The sequence below is a fragment of the Papilio machaon genome, chromosome 1, assembly GCF_912999745.1.
Source record: "Papilio machaon chromosome 1, ilPapMach1.1, whole genome shotgun sequence".
Lineage (NCBI taxonomy): Eukaryota > Metazoa > Arthropoda > Insecta > Lepidoptera > Papilionidae > Papilio > Papilio machaon.
The window spans coordinates 10206476-10229516 of record NC_059986.1 but is presented as its reverse complement, the minus strand read 5'-3'; the positions used below and the strand labels follow the sequence as shown (position 1 = coordinate 10229516).

Sequence of the window (23041 nt, the reverse complement as noted above, 5' to 3'; positions counted from 1 at the left end):
CATATGCATATTTTTTTATTTTTATTTTATTTATGTATGCAGTACATCAAAATTAATTACACTACAATAATTTCGCCAAACTGCAAGAGCAGTTTATTGGCGAAAAACTGCACCCAAAATGCTTACGATACACTAATATTACAAATTACTACAAAATTAATACTACAAATTACTTAATTATTAATTAAATTATTACTACAAAAGAGACACTACAATTTAAAATAAAAATATAAATTAATCTATACAAGTTAAACAGTTACTTACTCGGTAGCGTATGTATCTAGTAACTGCGTTTTGAATTTTTTCTTATCGCTGCCTTTTCTCAGGCTATCTTCTTGGAGGGCATATGCATTAAATAATCGCGGCACTAGATATCTACGCGTCCGTTCTCCATAATAGTTTTGTGCACATGGTTCGTCAAAAATATTACGAGCTGACTTTCTTAGACTACCATACACATACTTTTTAACGAGAAAGTAGTTTTTACTACCTTGCTCAGTTGCCAACAAATATTTGATTTTTTCTATAACTGGTAGAATACCACTGAGTTTAAACAATACATTGTAATCACCACTCTGTTTACATTTCTTTCTACTTTCTTTGTCAACTAATAGTTTAACAAATCTTAATTGTATATGTTGTATTTTATCTATGTAAGTTCGGAATGTGCGTCCATAAGCAGAAAGACCGTAGCTAATTACTGAGTCGGCAAGAGCATGGTACAGCATACGTAAAGTGCATTTATCAACTACATTTTTAAGATATACGAATTTATATAAAATACATCTTAATTTATTACACACTAATTCTGTATGCAAATTCCAATTAAATGTGGTATCAATAGTTAACCCTAAATATTTATATTTATCAACAAATTCAATTGGTTTACAGCTACAATTACATATGTTTTTTGTTTTATGCAAGCACTCGTACGAGTGACCTATAATGTTTATGGATACTCTAGGCTTATTTATATATGGCGATTGGAGCAACATACATTTTGTCTTTTGTATATTTATTATAATTCCGTTATCGTGAGACCATTTAATGACATTAATCAAATCCGCTTGCATTTTATTCTCGATCACTGTAATATCCCGGTCTGCGTACATCATGCACGTATCATCAGCATACATATAGGTCCTGCAGTATTTAATTACATTCACCATGCTGTTTACGTGCATGATGTAACCCAAGGGGGCAAACACCGATCCAGTAGGTACTCCAGAGCTTATAATTTCCTCCTCCCCGATAGTATCTTTTATCTTTGTACATAATGTTCTGTTGTTCAAATACTCTTTAAACCATCGACTGACTGGCCCTCGAATTCCGCACTCGTCCATAGCAGTGAGCAGCTGCTCATGATCCAGAGTATCGAAGGCTTTCTTAAAATCTATAAATAAAAGGACTACATACATTCTACTATCTAGGCTTTCATTAATGTCGTCGTCTTTAAAATGGATATGTCAATATAGGAGGCAGTACAACCGTCTGTTGGTCTGAGCGTAGACACATCTGTGCGTTGGTTGCGTGGGCACGTCAATGCAAGCGGGCATGCGCCTCGCATGTCTGAACTACACTACCTTTTATTGTCATATATATTGGTACCAAATAACTACGTCTACCTTTGTTATGGAGTGTTACAAAGCTTAATTAATAAATAGCAATGTTACCACAAAATATCTTTCTTTAAAAGTACATTTTATTAACCTTAGTTTTCAACAGGTAAATAACGTTCCTTGCAACTTGTGCTAAGCAGCAATTATGCCAAACCTTATAACCATAGCGGCATTTAAACCTACTCAAATACGAGGTAATTAATTTCTTCCAACAAGGTCATAAAATAGTTGTCACTTTTTATATTTCATTTTTTTTTGTAGCGAAATCAAAGCCATCGTGCACTATACGGGGCGAGGTTAATATTTGATGCAGCGACCCACTTTGTGAAATTGTAAAAGACGGGCGAAAAACAAGGTATCAAGTAGAGCATTTCTATTTCATTACGCGAACTTGACTGTATTTTTCATTTCTTTTTTATAAACATCTATATTTAAAAATCATGACAACACCTTATGGCTTAATAAATTGAAACTACAGTCACGGTTTGTTCTTTAAAATGATAATTCAAACAGAACAAAATAATAAGTTACATGTGTGTCACGATGTCGCAATATGTCTAATATAAAGAGATTTTTTTTCATTTCTTTTTTGCACTGAGTAATGAATGTAATTATTTAGAGACACAATGAAACAAAAACTGGAATAAATTGAACTTTTACGTAATTATTGTAAAAAATATATTTCTTTACCTAAGTAACGTGACATGGACGTTGCCTTGTTACGATACGATACGTTACAATGTTACGATTATTAATGATTACCATTAAGCTAAGTGCGGTCATAAAATAGTAACTATTTACGTAAAGTAATCATCAGTTATCATCGTAGTAAAAAAATAACAAATACTGTTTCAGTAACACCAATAATCCCGGTGATTAAAAATCATATCGTCACGCGTGATAATAAAAAGTTGAATCCATTAGAGGTCAAACAATGTCATCTAACTAATATTATAAATGCGAATATTTGGCTAGATGGATGTTTGTTAAAATCAAGCTGAAATATAACATCGATGTAGAACATAGTCTGGAAGAACACATAGACTACTAATTAAGTTTTTTAAATTTCACACAGACAGAGTCGCGGACGACAACTAGTAAGTTTATAAATATTGTAAGCATAATAAAATGTTGACATCGCAACATAACCGGTACTACATTTACGTAACATTTATCAAACAAACAATATTATAGTAGTATGCTTCTTTACCTGTAAAATTTTTTCTTGGTGCAAAACTATTTCTTAAGAAAACTACATAACCATAGAGCAGGAGGACCAAATTTTCGATCTTCTCCTCCGGTTAGTTAGCAGCTTAAATCTAAAGAACGATAACATCCAGTTCACTTTGCCATTTTGCCTTCTCTCGATGAAAATGTCGGCGAATTTATAAAGATTGTCTTTTGTACTTATACGAACGTAGACATGTTTATCATTTTTCGTTAGCCCGATTCAAAATCTTATGAAATTTAAAGAGATTCAATTAATTTGGCAAAATAAAGACAGATCTAACAAGGAATTTATTAGAATATTTGGACAACAGCCAATGCAGTTGTTCTACCGAGGCTAATGGCAAGTCCATTGCAGGGCATGGTCATGATTATTGATGATTTATTACTGCCAGTACTGTGCTGGAATCGAGTAATCAACTTTCATTGCTACTTTAGGGTCACCGTACTAAATGTTTCATTAACGAGTCAGTTTTACTTAGATGAATAAACTCAAGGAACAGGCTCGATGTGTGGATGAATGAAATAAATACAGATGTCAAATTGATAGTCTTAAATAACATCTAGTATAAAGCAGTCTCAAAAACATCTCCTTCTCAATGGAATTGGTGCAGTTGATATCAAATAAAACATAAAACATTGGGGTACCTATATAGTACAGTGAGGACGAATTTAATTATATTGTCTAGTGAGTGAATATACACCGTCAATTTGAATAGTGCTTTAATATTTCTTAAAATTGCGCATATTCAAAAACATATGTTTTTAACGATGAGGATGGCAAGTTATTGTTTATTTAGCAATGGAAATCCACGATAAAAATGTCGCCAAAACCACACTCACCACTCACAATGCTCTATTCCCATATCTCACTGTCACAGAGTAAATAAATATGTTCAGTAGACAAGCGCGCGCACCGCTGTCGAACTAACTCTGCGTAATGCAATTAAAAAGGTTTTACAGCAGTAAGACTTTCGATACGTTATCTGATAAAACAGACAGGACATAATCCCGTACAGATAAAACGTATTTTTTAAAAGAAAATATAGTCATATCCCTAATAAGAAATGATCACAGACTTAATCTTGTATTTTAAACGATCTTGGCATAAATTTGTAACGGCATTCACATAGTTTGTACCTAAGTTATTTGTGAGTGTCTTACATTCACAGATACAGCACAATTCTATTAAATATTTCTTTTCCCCCTTTGTAATTGAAACCGTTATCTAAACTTACTACCTACTTATTCTGACATCACATTACATTAGAAAGGCGTGTATTCATGTAATTTTGTTTATCCAACTAATATGGTCTGCGGTAAAACAGACCTTTTGTCTTGCCTAACTAAGGTATAAAATGTCTTATCAAACTATAACGAAGGAATTATTAAAAATATCTATTTTCTGAAATGAGTCAATTGATGGCATAAATATAACAAGTTATAAACTATAATATTACTAATATTATAAATGCGAATGTTTAGATGGATGGATGGATGTTTGTTTGAAGGTATCTCCAGAACGGCGAAACGAATCTTGATAAAATTTGGCACAGATGTAGAACATAGTCTGGAAGACATAGGCTGCTAATTTTTTTTTAATGCTGCGCGGACAGTCTCGGGCGACAGCTAGTGATCTCATAAAAACAACATTTCTGATAAAAGTTTTCTGTGTATTTACGACTGATAGTAATAACTTTAACAAAGGTCCTAGACTTTTAACAGAGAACTATTGTATTCCAGTACCTCATAAAAGTTTAAACTTATTTTTGTCGAAAAAAATAAAACACAATTCTTCCAAAATAACTCCTTAACTTACTTTTCTTTCATGTTGTACTGTAACACTACAATAATCGCAACCTTTTTGTGCACAAAAAAGAATCCGGTGTTTGAGATGTGAATATTGAAAACTTGGTACTATTCCCATAATCGGATAAGTGGATGACGTTAGTGAATGTTAATGAAGGAAGGTGTAATACATCAAGACTACACTATTAGACATGGGTGAACAAACTTCAAGTTGTGGCCTGCAGTCTACGAAGCTATGACATTATGTATTCATCATACAACATTAAAGAAGCGTGCTTATACTGTTTTTGTCACATCACGTGGTTTACGTAACTATTTTTAACGAAGGGACTAATTATAATGAAATAATAATAGCAAGAAAATTATTGCTATAACTATTAATACAGTCAAAACCGTTTATAGCGACATCGTTTAGAACAACATACCGGTTAAATTGACCAAAATCAAAGGTCCTGGCTGAATGTTATATACATATCTTTCCTATTAATACCTGTCACCGGTTGTTACAACTATCGGTTTTTACGACTCAATATGAGTAGTCCCTTCGATGTCGTTATAACAGATTTTGACTGTATTTACTTTAGTTAGACTATCACACAAAACATGCCTATCTAAAGTTACAAATGAAATATAGCACAAAAGTTTATATAATCCAGTAACATAAATATGTGTATGTCCATATTTTTTTTTAGATTAATATTTAAAAAAAACTAGATTTTAGACTAGACTTTTTTATTGACTTTGGTTTAATTTGAATTGAATACAATTACTTACGTCTCATTCTCGTCTATGAACATATCTGGATGTTTCGACCTGCAAACAAAAAATTCGTGTGAATATATTGCAAAATGTATCGAATTATAGTTTTTGTTTAATACGGAAGAAAGCAGTAAATCAAGTCGCAACTGAACAATAAGATTAATATTTATAAGAGTATGCCAAAAAAAAAAACAAAGTTTGAATCAATTTTCCGCAATGGATGTTCAGTTTAAATTCCATGATGACGAAGTCACGGGCAACAGCTAGTTATATTGTTAATGAACTATGGACAGATATACTCTTATCAATGTTAAGTTCACAATATATATTAAAAAACAGATAACGTATTTATTTAATTAACTTTTTAAAACAACAGCAAGTACCTGATATATTATACCCTATACTTAGCAACAAAAACGAAAAAGATATTGGCAATGTCGTAGTAATCAATGACCAATACAATACCTACTGCAAGGATAAATAATGTACGCTAACAAGCGAATAACAGCCTTATTACAAACTAATAAATGTGTAAATTGCACAAGATATATTACTGTGACAGTTCAAGTGCAAAAAACAACTCTGTACAGTTGTGTTAAGGTGCAATATATCTTGTTATCATGAACTTCGCACTCGTTGCAATGGTGCGTAGTTTATCGCACATACTGCTAAGAACAAACACAGTAAGCCACTCGAGATTACAAAGTGCTGTTAATTATTTAACGACTTAAACAAGTGGCTAAAAACAATTGCATTGTTCTGTTTGTGTTTTGATCTTAGATAAATTTTACTAACCTGAAAGATGCGTTAATTTTATTATATATGTTATTAATCATTTCACTTTTGCCTTACGTTCTGCTCCATTATAAGATTCTATCGCATATTTATGACATATAATAGACGCAAATATTTATTAATTAAAAGATTCATACTTTTCCCAATATAGGAAGTTCCTAAACATATTTTTAAGTGACGAATGTATTTAACTTGTTTCATACAAAATGTTTTTGCGTGAATTGGCCTTGAAACGTTATCAATTAAAAAAATTATTATGTAGGATTAATATTAGACTTTGAAATTATCTGTCAAAGTCATGTAAATGCAGGAGTCGTGATAGAGGCCGACGCGTGCCTGCAATGATAAATCCTTTATCCTCTGTATTAATAACAAAGTGCAATATCCGTTTGAATTGATTCCTCGCCACTGTTATACGTATATACTTTTTTACGTGCACCTTCCAAATGGTTAATATGATTGACTTTGGTTATGAAAGGCAATTAGGTACTAAATTAGATGTATGTACGCAGCGCCCCCGCGGAAGCTCACGGGAATCTAGGCCTCATGCCGCGGAACTAGACGGGACATCACGCGACGCTCGCACGACACACCAACAGCTCAACTGTCATACTTGTTTAAAGGATGCGGACAGAAGATTGTTTAATCATTTTTGAGTTTTTTTATTTTTTGTTAATTTTGTTAATAGCCCTCTCCTAATCGAGCACAGTACAACTATCTTATTCTTGAAACATTTGGTATTTTTCTAATTTTCTTTCTTTTGTCGTCAAGAAGTTGAATTTTTGCCAAATATGAAAATTATTTTGTTTGTTGTTACTTGAGTTGTTCACTACAACGAGGAAAGTAGCGATGAATGGTTTCGGACGAGTCCGTGGGAATGGGAAGTTATTTAGTAGCCGGTAGCCGAGGGTCTAAAGGTCGACCGGCGCTCGGAGCACACAATGTCTTTAAACAAAACCACTCGTGCAATAAGACGGCACGTGATCGTCGCACCGGACGCGTGCCTCTATTACTCCGGACAATTTCAAAACAATTATAAAAACACAATGAATAATTTATTACATAATTCCAAATTCTCGCATTAACTTTATACAAATTATCCGCAAAAACTAAAATATTTATTATAATGTGAAAGATAAATGTTGCAAGTAATTGTTTAAAATTAATTCTAACGTAATTAGCATGTAAAATGAGCTCTCATTTTATGTAAATTCGTCTCCAAACGGATCTATTATCGCAAATAGCGAGGTGCGTTAATTTAATTACGCGAATGTCAAACCAGTTTACGAACTCCTGAGTCATCTCTAGCACAAGGTGGGTAATACATATGTATTATACCTATTACTTGATAGTTCATACTAAACGCGTAAATTCACTTAAATATACTAACAATTTAACATGAATAAATATTGTTGGTTCGTATCGCTAGTAGAAATTAAAATTAATTTAACAAATAAAAAAGGCACTCTGGTTAAGTGCCTTTACAGACGTTAGCAATTAGACATTTAATGAACTCGAACAGAGTACAGTGACGAATATAAGATGGAATTATCAAGACTTTGAAATCAAACTTATCATGACGTGATAAACTTTAACAAAGAAAAAACTTCAAAATAACTTTTAGTTACATAAATATAAAAAAACATTTCTTTTTCTCCTAGTTTTGCTTTGATGAAAAGATTTAACACAAAATTAACTAGCTTGTACTTTAACTACATTATTTTTAGCAATATAATTAATGCCATTCGCATTACTTTTAAAGTATCGATGACGTAGTTGTTCAGTGCTTGACCGAACTGGACCGTAATCTAAAACGTACAAGTTTAATCCCCACCATGTACCAATGTGTTTATTTGATTTACATATGTACATTTATCCGACGTTCTTACGGTGAAGGAAAACATCGTGATACAACCTGCACATATTGGCGAAGAAAATCAAAGATATGTGTGAAGTCAACCAATCCGTACTGGACCCAGTCACCCGTAAATACGGTAGACTCTGAGCTCCTGGATGGGGACGGATAATGAGCTGATGACGACGCTTTACTTTTGAGATGTTAAGCTATTGTAACTGTGATACATTAAGTCGACCTTTGCTCGTCTTGATCAGTTCCCAGGACCGCTATTGTTCAATACAAAACCCATATTTACTATCCATACTTACGTTACGATTCCGAGAAAAAATCTTTAAGGAAAGGAATACGCTTTCGTTACACGCAATGTAAGATAAATTAAAGGAAAATAAATAACTGCGCGTTTGTGAGAAATCACACACATATTACATGTACACGATAAGTGTACATACAACTCTATATCAACACTGACGAATAACATATTTCTTAGAAAAATCAAGTACGTGCCTATAAAGGACGTTGTTTAAATGAAGGCTGTGATTTTTATCGAAATTTTATTGAGGTTTTTTGAATAATAAATAAATATATTTCAATATAAATATAACTTAGTGAAAGTAACAAAGCTAAAAGGATGATGATATAAAAGAGTCGTGACTCAGTACATGCGTTACATAGCACACGACAACGCCGTGCTCGTTTATTAACCGCATGCTGAATATGTCACTACAAACAAGAAATGATATTTACATAAATCCGCTATTCCTTATAGTAATCTTACAATAGCAAAGTCTGTGTTGTGGTCAAAATTTAATCAGTCATTATTAAAAACGGCCAAACTACGAATCTTAATGTCATAGTGAGCTGATGTGTTCGTGTGGCCAGCGTCGTCAGTCTTGGTCGACAAGGTCGCGAAGACAAACAACAGGTGGAATTTACTCTTTCTATTTCCTTAATGGGTTAACTTTTAACAAGTTCCTCTTTAAGATTAAAAGGACAAATAATTTAAGTATATTTTTTACCTTTTCCGTGGCCTAAATATTACTGCTGACATAATAACTTATAGATTTCGTCTTCCGACATGGAATTACCACATAGATCGATACGGACCATACGAAATGTAAAAGAAACGAAGCAATAAACCAACGAGATACCAAATATCAACATATTTAGAACCAGTTCTCTAATTACGCGTATCGCACGATCGTACGGTAATTGCTATAAAAAGTTACATATAATTCGTGTTGCAGAAGTGACCGGTCGTGCCGTGCGGGGGCGCGGAATGCGCCCGCAGGACAAAGTAGTCCAAAGTCCAGAATGACAATTGGCACAACTAGGGTACCTAATTCCAGATGATCCTAAGATATTTAGATTTTAATTATGTGCTAGAATAGCAATGAGAAGTTTAACACACGTAGAAATAACAAATTAATTAACACGTTAAGTGCCACCGTGTCGCGAGTGTACTTTAATACGGAAAAATCGCAGTGACATTGAACGTGTTAACATTTGCAAATAATAAAAGAACTGATTTTTAAATAGAAAAAAGGGAGTATTGAACTTAACAGCTGTGATCCATAAATAGCAAATGAATTGTTTGCTAAATTCAGAATAATTTTAGTGATTTAAAAATGTATGTTTAAATAATCATCATTGTTTTTTTATACAGCTGTTGAGCTAAGACATAACGGAAAATGTTTATTTTGATCAATGCCACGGGAGCGTGTTGTGCTAGGCGGTGGCGGTGGCGGTGGCGGTGGCGGGGCGAGCGCGTGGCGTGGTCGACGCGGTGACGTCACGGCGCCACGCGGCCCCGTTAGCACTACGTGGACTTTGAACGCGATACGATAACGCATAAACGCGACTACACAATACCTTTGTCGAGTTAAAACTCGCGTGAGGAACACACATACCCCACAACACTTACATTTAAAATATTAAGAAACAAAACGTGAAATTGTATTTACTGCGACGTAATAACGTATGTAAACAAACGTTCATTATGTTAATCACCTACAATAAGGTAAAATGAATGAATGGTCAGTAAATAAATTCGCGAACATTTTACAATATGTTTTATTTTATTGCAAATTATGATACTATTAGGACACTGATCTGCATTAATAATCTTTACGCAAAGCCTAAACTCACAATTGTAAATACTACTGACACTAACTGTCCCGCGACTCCGTCCGTGCAGAGTTAAAAAATAAACTTTATAAGTAGCCTATGTGTTCTTCCAGACTATGTACTAAGATCCGTTCAGCCGTTCCGGAGATACCTTCCAAAAAACATTCATCCATCCAACCATCTACACTTTTGTATTGATATTATTAGTAAGACAAGATTTGTACAGAAAATATAAACTGGGATGATATAAAAGGCCTAGGAAACAATTAGTATATTGAAAATGCTCTAAATTCCAACTATGTTTTGTCATATTGTCATGTAAATAGTAAATCGTAAACTGACTGACGAACTTTGTACCGGGCGACAGGCACAGCCACACCTGAGAATACAACCCGATAGCTTGTGTATAGCCAAGGCATCGTATCGGCCGGAACCAATTGTATGGCAAACATTGCGACAGCTTTTGTTTGCACACTCCTTCCTCCACAAACATTTGTACAAACGAACTGATTATGCAACTTAATTATAAACAGACTATGTATATAGAAATGAAAAAGTATGTCTCTGTCAATGTCAAAAAAGAAACAGTAGGCAAACTCGTATTCAATTCAAATATTTTAAACAGTATCGAAGATGCAGTGCAATAATTTTCTCAACAAATCCATTCCGACAAATAAATCTAAATAAGAACTAACAAAAAAGATGAAGGAAACATAGACGTGACTAAAATGACTTCCGTTTCAAACGAACAAAAGTATGACGCGAAGTGAATCGAAAATTAATTTAACAAGTGTTACCTATATTGAAAAACAAGGTCAAGAACGGAGATAACAAAACAAAGCTAATTAATGGCTAAACTAAAAAAAGATAATCACGTAATTCTAGCATGTCCAAGGATGGGAAATATTTAATGAATTTGCTTCTTTGTCTGTTGCTGATTGCCGGTAGATTTTTCTTAAAAAAATCATTTCTACAATACCTCATTCAAGTGTTCATTCAAGCAGTTTCAATGCCAATGCCGCTGCGGTGCGGGCAGGGGGAGGATTTGTGGGAGCACAGGTCGGGCACAGCACCCCCCCTCGGTTTACGTGGGAGGGGGAGGTGAGGAAGAACTCGTCTGAGCGCACCCCGAAATAGCACCCCTCGCCCTAATGCATTTAAGTTGATTTATTTTCACAGCGAATGAGATTCAGTTTCAAGTTTATGAAACTAAAAAGCACATAGAAAATTGAAGAGTAATAAGTATGAATTGAAAATTTAAATCACTATTCATACGTTAATGTTCCTTAAAAGTAAAATTTATGGAGTTACTGAATGGACAGTTACAGACATCTTTTTACAGCACTAGTTATAAAAAACGTGGTGTCGGTCAAGGGAGGTGACAATATCCGCACACCTATCACAAGAATAATGAGATGCTGTTTTTGTAAACGCGCCACAGATAACCTCGCTTATCTCTACACCCGGGACTAATTTACACTAACATATTTATGCACATCTTCGACTTTTATATTCTGCATTATATACTGTACTATTGTACTCTACAATGTACACGGGAGTAGACACTGATCACGTTTGTTATACATTACTTCTGTACTGACCTTGACATTATTCATTATGCCCGGGAAGAGATGAAAACACGTTTATATTCCGCACTAAGCCGGTCTATTTCTTGTATAATAACAACACAAAATGACAGCTTACAAATGAAATAATTTTGCAGACGGACAACATTTGCTCGAGAGAAAGAATAATTAGATTATCGCATAGTATTGAAACTCTATAACTCTAAGTGGCCGCTTTGCTCGTTTGCTACTAAAAAAAAACTAAGACAAGATAGTTATACCAACAAAGAGAACAGATGTTTATGTAATGATGGAAAATCAGCGAAAATAATATTAAGTGTTATGTCTAAAGCAATCTACCAGTGAAGTGAACGCGGTGTGCTAAATATAAAGTTAAAAGAGGGCTCGACCCAAATCACTCCAGCCGCTCCGTATTCACGAAGCCGTCCCGACGTCATCGTAAACAATTTTTTAAACAAATTCATTTATTTGTTTCATTCATTTTTGTGCTATAAAAATTATGACGTCATAACCCCATCTTCGCTTTCTTTTCTTTCATACGTCACCTCTTTAGATGTGGTATCAAAAAAGCAGGTCCTGCAATTCATACTGAACATGTGACAATATATAGTAATACAGAGTACATGTATGGAGAAATAAATAACAAACCCATAGATAATATTAAAATAGTAATGTTTTAAAGGAACAGGTTTCCAAGAATAAGATTTTTCTAAATATAAATCAAATAAATTATGACAAATGTTATAATTTATGCTATTTAAGAGGAAAACTAAAGCGATCTTGCGACATGACTATACAAAAAACCCATACATAATATAAGTTGCAGACGTTTTATTCTAGATTGAGGAAACTGCAAAAAGAAAAATTTTCTAGTAACAGGATTTTGACTTAATTTCAAAAGATCTACGAGCTAAATTTCCTTAATCCAGACTTAATTACGCTGCTTATCAGGCAATCAATCTTAGTTTACATGGTTGGGTTAAAACATATTCAATCTCGGGATAGTTTTGTGAAAAATCTGCTGCAGTGTTACGATTAATTAAAAAAAATGACAAATGCTTTAAAGAGAATTTCAGACATTTAAGATCATTTAAGACGATATTCCAGATAAAGTTGTTTATTTGTTGCTTGTTAAAAAAAAGCTTTACGTAAATTGTGCTATCATTCAAAATTTACATAACGTGTTTGTTTGGGTGTTTTACGAAAACGTATCTTAAATAGAATTTCGCTAGCATAGAATACAATAAATTTGTATTTGCTACTTTAAAATACCTTCTTAATTGTATCCATGTTATTTACAGCCGTTTATCTAAGTAGTAAAAATAAAGAACACTTTTATATATATACCTAAAATGGGTACAGAGGACTTATAGGGGACGCAGGTGGTACAAACCATTTGGCAGCTTGCAATAATGCATCTGCGTAGAAATAACAGTTCTTACAATTTTTATAATATTAATTTTGAGAAATAAAAATTATTAATTTATAATTATAATACTATTTTTTTTAATTTGGCATCCATCTTTTTTCTTCAGTTTTAATTCATAATTATAATAAGTTGTAATAAAATCACTAGATAACGATTTCTAGTTTAAAACATGATCGTTAAGATAAGACGTACAAACCTTCGAACCTTGGAAATCAGCGAACATAATACAAATAACTCTAAACAACAAAAAAAAAATGAACGTGAGAAGTTTACAAGAAAGAAACCATTTCTTGGCAAAGTAATTTAAAAGACAAACAAATTGAAAGACATATTTTTTTCACCGCGCATTCGTACTGCTAAAAACATAAAACAATCTGAAAAAAAAACAAGACAATTTAAAGGTTCAAAGTTTAACATAACATTTACAAATATTACAGTTAGTTACAAGTTCGCTACAACCTAACTGTATCTGAAAGGAACAGCGGGATACCAAACATCGCTGACAGAATATGTTTCATTCGTTTTGCAATGTTCGACCGGTTAAACGGTTTTTGAACTTGTCAAAAAAAATCAATACAAAGCTTGTTTTTCGTTGTTTTACGTTTTAAATATTTATGCTTAAAAAGGAATGTATAATCTACAAATTCTAAGCATCTTTACACTTCGTCGACAACATGTTTGTTTCCCATCCACAGGTTTAAAAACATAAAGTTATGATAAAACGAATTGAAAATGTTGTATTTATTTCCGTTGAAGTGAATAAACGTAATCACAGTAATCACGTTAGACATCATCATGTGTACATTATTAAGGACATTTTTTGTCATGGTATACGTATAATAAAACTTGTTGTGTTTGATTCTTAAAATTGACTGCTAATGCTGACAAAGGATTAAAGTTTCTTATGAGTTTATTGATTGCGCCACAGTGTAAAAAAGTCAGTATGCAAATTATTGTTTTTATTTAATTTTTTATATGTAGCTGATTATGATATATTAGAGTACTATATTGTTGAAAGTCTGCGAAATAGATAGAATTGATTTAAATGATATATTGAATAGCATTTACAACAGTTATCAATTGCATTTGACATGCGCGTGATGTATTATGAATTATCGAATTATTATCGTCTTCGTGTATGAATAATTATCGATATGTTTGTCGTACTTTGTCCTCCCGATAGCCTGTGCCCCGGCGTCCGTTTTGAGCACGCTCGTTTCTGCATAGTCCAGTATTTAATGTGTATACATGTTATATAATCATAAATATCGATTTAAATAGTGTTGTACTTCAATTATCGATTATAAACTAACAACCTATTAACCTCTTAATGTATAATTTTCTTGTAATATTGAGAGTCCTACGTAAATGCACTAAAAAGATAACGCCTACCGGTAGTTTTATTAACAATAATTTTCTATGGAATTGAATCCAGTCTATATGTATTACGGTGCGCTGCTACAACCTCTGAGTCACTGGGTGCAGCTAAACGCCTCTTCATTACAATTTACGACAAACATCACCTGATCGTATCTGACCGAGTCAGTGACTAACCCGTTAAGGTTAACGAAGGTCACGTAGCCGGAATTTTTGAATACATTGACAAAACTAACATTGCTAAAATAAACTTTAATTTAATAATAATAAAATTCATTTTAATTGATAGTAAAACATTTTCATAAAAATTAAATATTTCCAGTAAGCATTTAATTCCATGGAATTCGTTAGTAAATGGAAAACGGAAAACTGTCTAAAACACGCTCTTCACTTTAAACAAACAGTACTGAATTAAACAGTAATTCATTTTTTTACAAGTAATAACCTTAATAATTATATTATTTATTATTATTATTGATGTTTATTAGTACATTAACCATTGACATTTGTAAAAAAATGGTATATGTGATAAAAAACGTAAAACTAGATTCAATAAATAAAATTAAATTAGAATTACGTAATTTTAAAGTTGCTTACCTCGTCTTGCTCATCATTTGACATTGCTATAATAATATTTATATATCTAACAGTTAATATTCATAATTTATCGACATTTAAAAGTTATAGAATAAATAATTATTACTAAATGCACCGAAGTAAACCTGATTAAGTACTGTAATAACAAAAAATTATCGCGTTTTAAATGCAATCATGCACTTTAAAGTGTAAAAACAATACGTATCTTAATGTATACAGAGATGACCTAAACCTTTATCTGCTTTTAAAATTAAAACTTATAGCATTTCTAAGGACAAGAGAGTCATTCACCCCATTGAGACGCTACCCACACTTACAACTTAGTTTTTGCAATATCTATTTAGACCCTCTACGATATATCACAGCAAGTAAAAAACATCAAAGAATAAAAGCTCATGTAGTCATTCAATTTTGAGTGTGCAATAAAAAACAAAAAAAAAAATAATATTGTGACAAGAATAACAAAGAATTTAGTAATATCTGAACTGAATTTTCACGAGATATTTAACAAAATGTGAACCGTGTGTCTTTGGAGTTAAGGTTGTGTTTTACTGGTTGTGGTTGGTATATACTTTATATTATCTGGATATTTTTTAGACAGTTCTTTCTGCAGAAACTGACGGTAACATAGCAGATTGCAATCATGAATATCACAGTTAATTAGGTACTTTTACCTTTGTACAAGACTGGATGCAAATGTAAAAACTATTAAGATCACAGGTAGGAATAGAAACATAGTATAACATAATCGTGATGAACCAGTTAGTACAGAATCTCTTGAAAGTAAGCGGAACTTGGCGCGAAGTTTATTATCGTCTTAAAAATGCCGTGTCATTTTTGAATAAACAGGTTTAACAAATTATCATATTATTTTTCAGAATTGTCGACGGAAAACAGACGATTTTGAAATGACAACCAGATATCTATGTTGACAATCTAAAATGAGGATGAGTCTTGAAAAATAAGTCAGAACATCAATTTCCCCAGTGTCGTCAAGTGTGGACTTGATAAATTTAACTTTTTAATTAATCACTTGAAGGTACATTTAAAAAGTTACAAATATTCAATTCTATAACGGTAATATTAAAGAGAAATTAAGTTATGTATCATACAATATAGATGTAAATTTATGTTAAGAAGAAAAACTTTATAAGTAGCCTATGTGTTCTTCCCGACTATGTTCTACAACCGTGCCAAATTTCATCAAGAGCGGTTCTGGAGATACCTTCAAACAAATTCGTCCATCTAAATATTCGCATTTATAATATTAGTAAGCTTCACCGATTTATACTAGATTGACCGGTGAATGGTCGCAATGGAAACAAACTCACTGAGTGAGATTTACGCGTCCGACACGTGGTTTATTTATACTGATCGATATATTTATATTTTATAATATAAAGTTCTCGTGTCACAGTTTTCGTAAGCGTACTCCTCCGAAACGGCTTGACCGATTCTCATGAAATTTTGTGAGCATATTCAGTAGGTCTGAGAATCGGCCAACATCTATTTTTCATTTTTTTAACTGCGCGCGGACGGACTCGCGGGCGACAGCTAGTATTTTGTAATATCATTGCATTTATACCCACACTGAATTTTTTATTTTGTTATAATCAAATTTTATAACTTATAATCATAATTAATTTAAATTATATAAATACTAGTTCTTTTACTTTTTGATGTGACAATACAAATATTATAACAGGTAAGCAATAATATTTTTAATGCAGAAATAAAGGAAAGCTCTAAATAAATACTAACACGTAAATTGTGTCCATAATTATGGCAATATATTTTCATAGCGTAACTTAAGATTTTAATCAAAACAAAGCAAATTAATAGTTTCTTCTTAGTCGCACTGCTTTTTATTACTGCGGTACTCGATGCATTCGCAAATGTCAAGGGCGTCGTAGTTTCGCTGTCACATTCGATCAAAAATCGATTAAAGTGGCCAATGAAAATAATAATAAGCACTACATAATCTGTCCCATTATATAAGACGTTTAAAAAAAGAAGCACATTTCATAAAATTTAATTACGTAAAACTGTAGCTAGAACTAGCGAAACGATCTCCACGTAACTGTCCGGTTAAACTTCTTAAATCACGTGTACAATCTAATACATTTAACAAAAGATACAACTTACCAGTTCGACTTCTAATTGAAAACTATACTATATTACACAAATAATTAATATCACAGGCACTTGGTAAGGAGAAGGAAAAGTTTTATTTTTCGTGTGTGTCGTTTAGTGTGACGCGTGCGTTTAGCACAGCGCCGGATCGGTAACTGGGAGCTGAGAGAGAGAAAAGAGCAAAAGAGCGTGCGTGGTATGGCATGGCGAGGGGTATCGGGGGGGGGACCTCGGCCGTTCCCGCCATTCGGCCGGGCCGGGCCAGCGTGGCCGTGATCAGAGGCGGGCTTCTGCGTCTGGCTCACGTCTAGGGCTACCGACACCCGCAACTCATCATCCAGTGTAAGACATAAAATTATAAACATTATATGCTTCTATATAATCATTAGCCAATATATAATATTTTATACATGCGTTGAGGGTTTGAGTTTGAGTCAAGCCAAAAAGTAAACGCTTCATTCTAAAACCTACAAAACCGTGGAAGGTTATGAAAGGAGCGTACCAGCGTGTGAATACGACGTTAAAACGTATTAATGTTTTGGAAGTAGTTGGTAACCCTATCTTGTAGCAAAAATATCGGCGACTATCGAGTGCAAGAGCACCCGGACAGCAGCGTGTCGTCTGCCTTCGCTTATTTGTAAAAAAAGATAACATGAAAGTCAATACATTATGGCAGGTCACGGATATTTTTTACTAACTTTGAAAAATATGCACTGACTTTGAGATTAAAATGTTTAGTGATGTGCATGCGATGATAAAGGCGTGAAATTTTATAACTCTTTGTCAGAGTAATTATATTTTGCTTATGAATAAAGGCTTTGTTCTGTTATTTAATTTGAAGTTCTGTTAAATAATGCTGACTTAATATACAGCTGGTTGTTAGTGCAAGTTAAATATAGTATAGGCTTGCTTTAAAACATGGTTCATTTTTGTGTCTGTATTTTTATAACGACAGGTTACAATACAAAAATAAATCGATACCCTTAAAATATACAACGCAACAACAATAACATTATGTTGAAAAATTAACGAAACATAAATTCATTTAAGAAGATAAACAATACCCGCATAACAAACAGTGTTCACAGGATGTGATTCGTAGAGAGTAATTATCTGTTGAGAATTTCAAATAACTGAGTAAAATACTTAAATGATATACAAAACAATTGACGCAGTAGAAATCAGAGTAAATAATATCGATTGATCCAAATTGTTGACAACAAGATAAGACCATTCAATCAAACTAGAAACAAGTATATCTTTCAAAACAAACTATTAACTTGGTTATCGATCTTTACTGTAAAATCTGATGTTTTGGTTAAGTTATTGTAATACTCTCACGGGACGAGATGTGGATCTCCTTTCTTAAAAACCAACAATCGTCGACCATATCTCGGAATCCAAACAAAGAGTGCAGACAAACAAACATCGCGCCGCGCACAATAACGCGCTGTGCCGGTCGCAACGCAAAAAGAAAACTCGATTCAGTTAATTTCGATACCGATTGCAATGTCTCGCTCGAATTGCTCGCGGTAGACATTCGATTGTAACCAGGTTATTCGGTACAATAATTTGTAACCGATTTTCTTTTTAACCGTTGCACAACTTGCTACTTGTGTGTATGGTTTTAATCATGATACGAATTATTACTTTGTGTCTCTTATCTGTGGTCCCAATGACAAAGAGCGCGTAACCTTGCTTCCCTTCGTCTTTGCTCGTGGAGTTAGCATAGTACATTGCAAGAACGAAGCTAAAAAACCGTATCACCAAGGACTTAGGGAGTTGCAACGTACTACTATGAAGATAAATCTAATATTCTCACTTACTCTTCTCATACACTGGCTTTTGCTCGCGCCTCCGTCTGCGCGGAATTAAAAAAAACTTGATAAGTATCATATGTATTCTTCCAGACTATGTTCTTCTTATGTACCAAATTTTATCAAGATCTATTCAGTCGTTCCAGAGATACCTTCAAACAAATATCCATCCATCCACACAAACATTCGCTTTTATAATATTAGTAACATCTAATATATTCCTATTTAATTAAAAAAATGCGGGCGTTCTCTTTACGAAACCTTTGGTTCTTTTGCCACTAACTTGTTCTTTAAAAAGTGTATTTAAACTAGTTCCAAAAACAAGTATTGTAAATATTTTTGTCATGATGTTTATTTGCAGTGTACTTGTAACAAGAAGATGTTAATTTGTCAAAATTGAAAACTTAACTACAACTCGAGTAGTTTATTTTTTTAGACGCACATATATGTATCTATGTTTAATCGATGTCCCACAGTTTTACTCGTCGTTTTAGATTAGTATTATTTTACATTCCACTCTTTTTATATCTTATAAGTTCCAGATTATTAATTTGTGTTAAATAAAATGAAAAACAAAAGTAGCAGTATATTTGACAGGGGTCCAAAATTAACTGACCTTAAAGTACTTATAACGGATTACTAATAACTCTATAAATGCTAAAAGCGGGGTCATTGTCATGTTCAAATCGTTATTCATAAACAACAAAGAGTGAACAACCTGTTGTTATTTCAACAAAAATATACATCATTTACCGCTAATAAGGAATGTTTTATTTAAATAATTACTACTTGACTTTAAATAAAAAAATAAACATCGTTACATATGTTAATACAATGTTAAGTTTAAACGATTTCAATAATTAATTAAGTTTAATAAATACATTTAAACATTTTCATGTGAAGGCAAATCTTTAGATTACATTGCTAAAGGTGATAGAGCACGTACTACGTTCCTTAGGTAATCTAGGGACCTAAAAATTATACGTGATCGTCACTAATAAGCGTGCAGTTACATGGACATGTGTCTAATAGGATAATTTCCACCACGTTCAAGTGCACACGAAAATCAACTCTATGTTATTGTAATAAGAATATAATGCGAACGGATGCGGTGACATGCCATTAGTTGTCTTGGTAAAGACACCCACAGACAATAAATATAGCATACGGTAAAATACAAGACATATTTATGGTTCGTCACTGAATAAAATAAAAATATAATTTTTACATAATATATTTTTAATTTATTAACTATCGTTCATCTAATTCGTTAGTAATAATGATAATAATTATAGATTACAATATTTCTTGTAATAATGATATCGATTATTAAATGGAAAATTTCAATTAATCAGATTAAGTTGTATTATTAGATCGGTTGCTAATAAACCGTTATCGGGAATGGTAAATCAAATTTGCATGACTCAAATTCAACGAATACAGGCGACACATTGATAAGATTACAAAATGGCAATTGGCAATCATTGAGTAGGTCAGTGACACTTTATAAAAATAAATATCCCACATTATGACCCTGAATGTGTCATACACAGAAAATAAAAACATTATGGATAGAGTTTGACGGTTGGTTGACCTTTTGAGTCTCTGTCATTCAACGACATGTGCTTCTTCCAAGGTATCTACCAATTCACCTTATCTATATATATAAAAGAAAGTCGTGTTAGTTACACTATTTATAACTCAAGAACGGCTGAATCGATTTGACTGAAAATTGGTGGGCAGGTAGCTTAGAACCAGGAAAAGGACATAGGATAATTTTTTTTTTTTTACCCCGTTTTCAATTTTTCGTCGCGGGTAAAAGTAATAACTTGTTTTGTTTTATTTAATAAGCTTGAAACCTTTGGATTTCACAAACAAAATTTTACAGATTAAACATGTACACAAGATATTTATTTATTGTTGGTTTCTGAGACCGAAATCTTTGTATGTCATTATCTCTGACAAAACAGTGATATCAATATGTTTTAATCGGAAATTTTGGTGTTAGAAATCCACCGTTACTCCATTACTGTCTTCATTGATGTCCCTTTCCGGTCGCCCTCAATCGTTCTCCCAAAGGATAAAGACAGACATTTATCCCTTCGATCGTAAAATTAAACCGCAACACACAGCATTGAACGCATCTGTACAGTCAGACAGTTGTATAATCAAACTATTATCGGACACGACTTGTTGTCGACACATATGTTATCAGGAGCACAGATAATATTAATTCAAGCGCAGTATCTATTTGTGATTTGTTAATCGCTACTTGTTGCAGTGTTACATACAATATTTGAACATTTACGACTAACATACTTCAAAATGAGAAGAGGCGCTTTAACATTTTGTTTTGGATGTGAAATGTTTAAAAGTGACAGACGCCAGCAACAACATCTGTTGCACTATTGGGCCGGCTCGTCTGATGAAATACCATTGAGGCCTAATTTTAGTCCTCTCCTTTCCCATCCTTTTCTTATAAGGAAAGAAAAGGAAGGAGCAGTGTATTTGACGGAGAACGTGACGTATAGGATAGGGAAATATTTTCTTTCTGTGCGACCCCTCCTTCATTAATTACGCATCTGCCATTGTAGATGTATAGGCAGCGGTCGCTTCGCTATTTCAGCGAATTAGATGGCTGCTTGATCTTTTGCCACTATATAATATAAAAGAAAAAAACTGTCCAACCAACACAGGACATATGAATTTCTACTGAAGCAAAAGACGAGATTTACAATATTATCTAGACTAGATGATATTAATGATTTTAGAAAATGTAAATATCGAATACAAACTTAATTAATATCAAGCAACACATACTGTATATATAATTCTCTCGCAAATTATACAAACAGCAATACTAATTAAAACAAGTGCGGGCACAATTGTAGCAAACTCGATGCGGGATTGGAAAGGTTTATATAGTCGTGAGAGTTGGGTGTACTGGTGTACGTTGATTGCGCTGGCAACCGGCCAAATTATGTACATTTAAAATAAAAACAAACCTTTCAAACTAATGGTATTTTATAGACATTCTCGTAGTAAACATTTTAAAGTATACAGTTATCCAATAACATTCAGCGAAATTTGTTAATTCAATACCTTAAAATTAAATCTACTCTAGAAAAGTTATTTTTAATTTTATTTAATGTTAATAAGCTTTAAAAAACCATCAAGTTAGCAGTATATACGGCAATCGATTATACTCATATTTTCATATATCTATAGAAAATTGACATACAACAAATAATGAAAACAAATCGCAGACGATTCCACTTGCTAAAGTCAGTCAATAGTAGAAGCGGAACTTATTAAAGACCGTTTGATATGTGACGTCATCTCCGTCGTATTGCCGGGGCAAGGAGCGCGCGTGGCGGAAGACGCCTGCCGTGGGATAATCGACGTCCGTTGCCGTCGTACCGGGTACAAAGTCTCGCACGGGAATACACCGACCGCTAGAGTGGACGACATATACACACACGAGTACGAATTCAGATTTAAATGGCAACACTACTGGGAATTACCATCGAATCTAATTCATGTAACCGTCCAGTCTTTTAAGTGTAATGTTAGTATGGGAAAATCTACACTAAGGGTCGACTTAACATATTTAAGAATCCGAGTAAGACATTTTATGTTGCTGTTTGAAACACTTAAGAAGGTGTAGCAACTAGGCAGTTCTACAACGAAATTAAATGAAATGAAATCAGTAGCGAATGAACATTGTGATGATAATAAATCAGTTTCCATTGAAGCAATCGGTTTAAAAATAAACACATAACGACTATCAAAAGACTTTGGAACTTGCATGTTTGATTGCAGCAACGGTTGCCATTGAACTTCAGACTCGTTTATCGGCTGAGGGTCAGATAGCTTATCGAGGGTCCCGGAGCTGAGCGGCATCTAGCCCC

At 33.2% G+C, this 23041-nt stretch overlaps 1 protein-coding gene across 3 annotated transcripts in view; it reads right to left on the bottom strand.

Moving 5' to 3' along the window:
- LOC106719276 (long-chain-fatty-acid--CoA ligase 4) overlaps positions 1-23041 on the bottom strand; it is a 32607-nt gene that overhangs the window by 5195 nt on the left and 4371 nt on the right. The window contains exons 1-2 of one of the 3 annotated variants that reach the window (XM_014513578.2): positions 17326-17492; positions 5430-5468 (exon numbers count right to left, since the gene is read on the bottom strand). In XM_014513578.2, coding sequence (XP_014369064.2) covers positions 5430-5452 — 23 coding nt within the window. In that variant the 5' untranslated portion in view covers positions 5453-5468; positions 17326-17492. Of the gene's footprint in view, positions 1-3689; positions 3775-5429; positions 5469-17325; positions 17493-23041 lie in introns of those variants that run through there. The other 2 variants (XM_014513580.2, XM_014513581.2) reach the window with 2 other exon arrangements.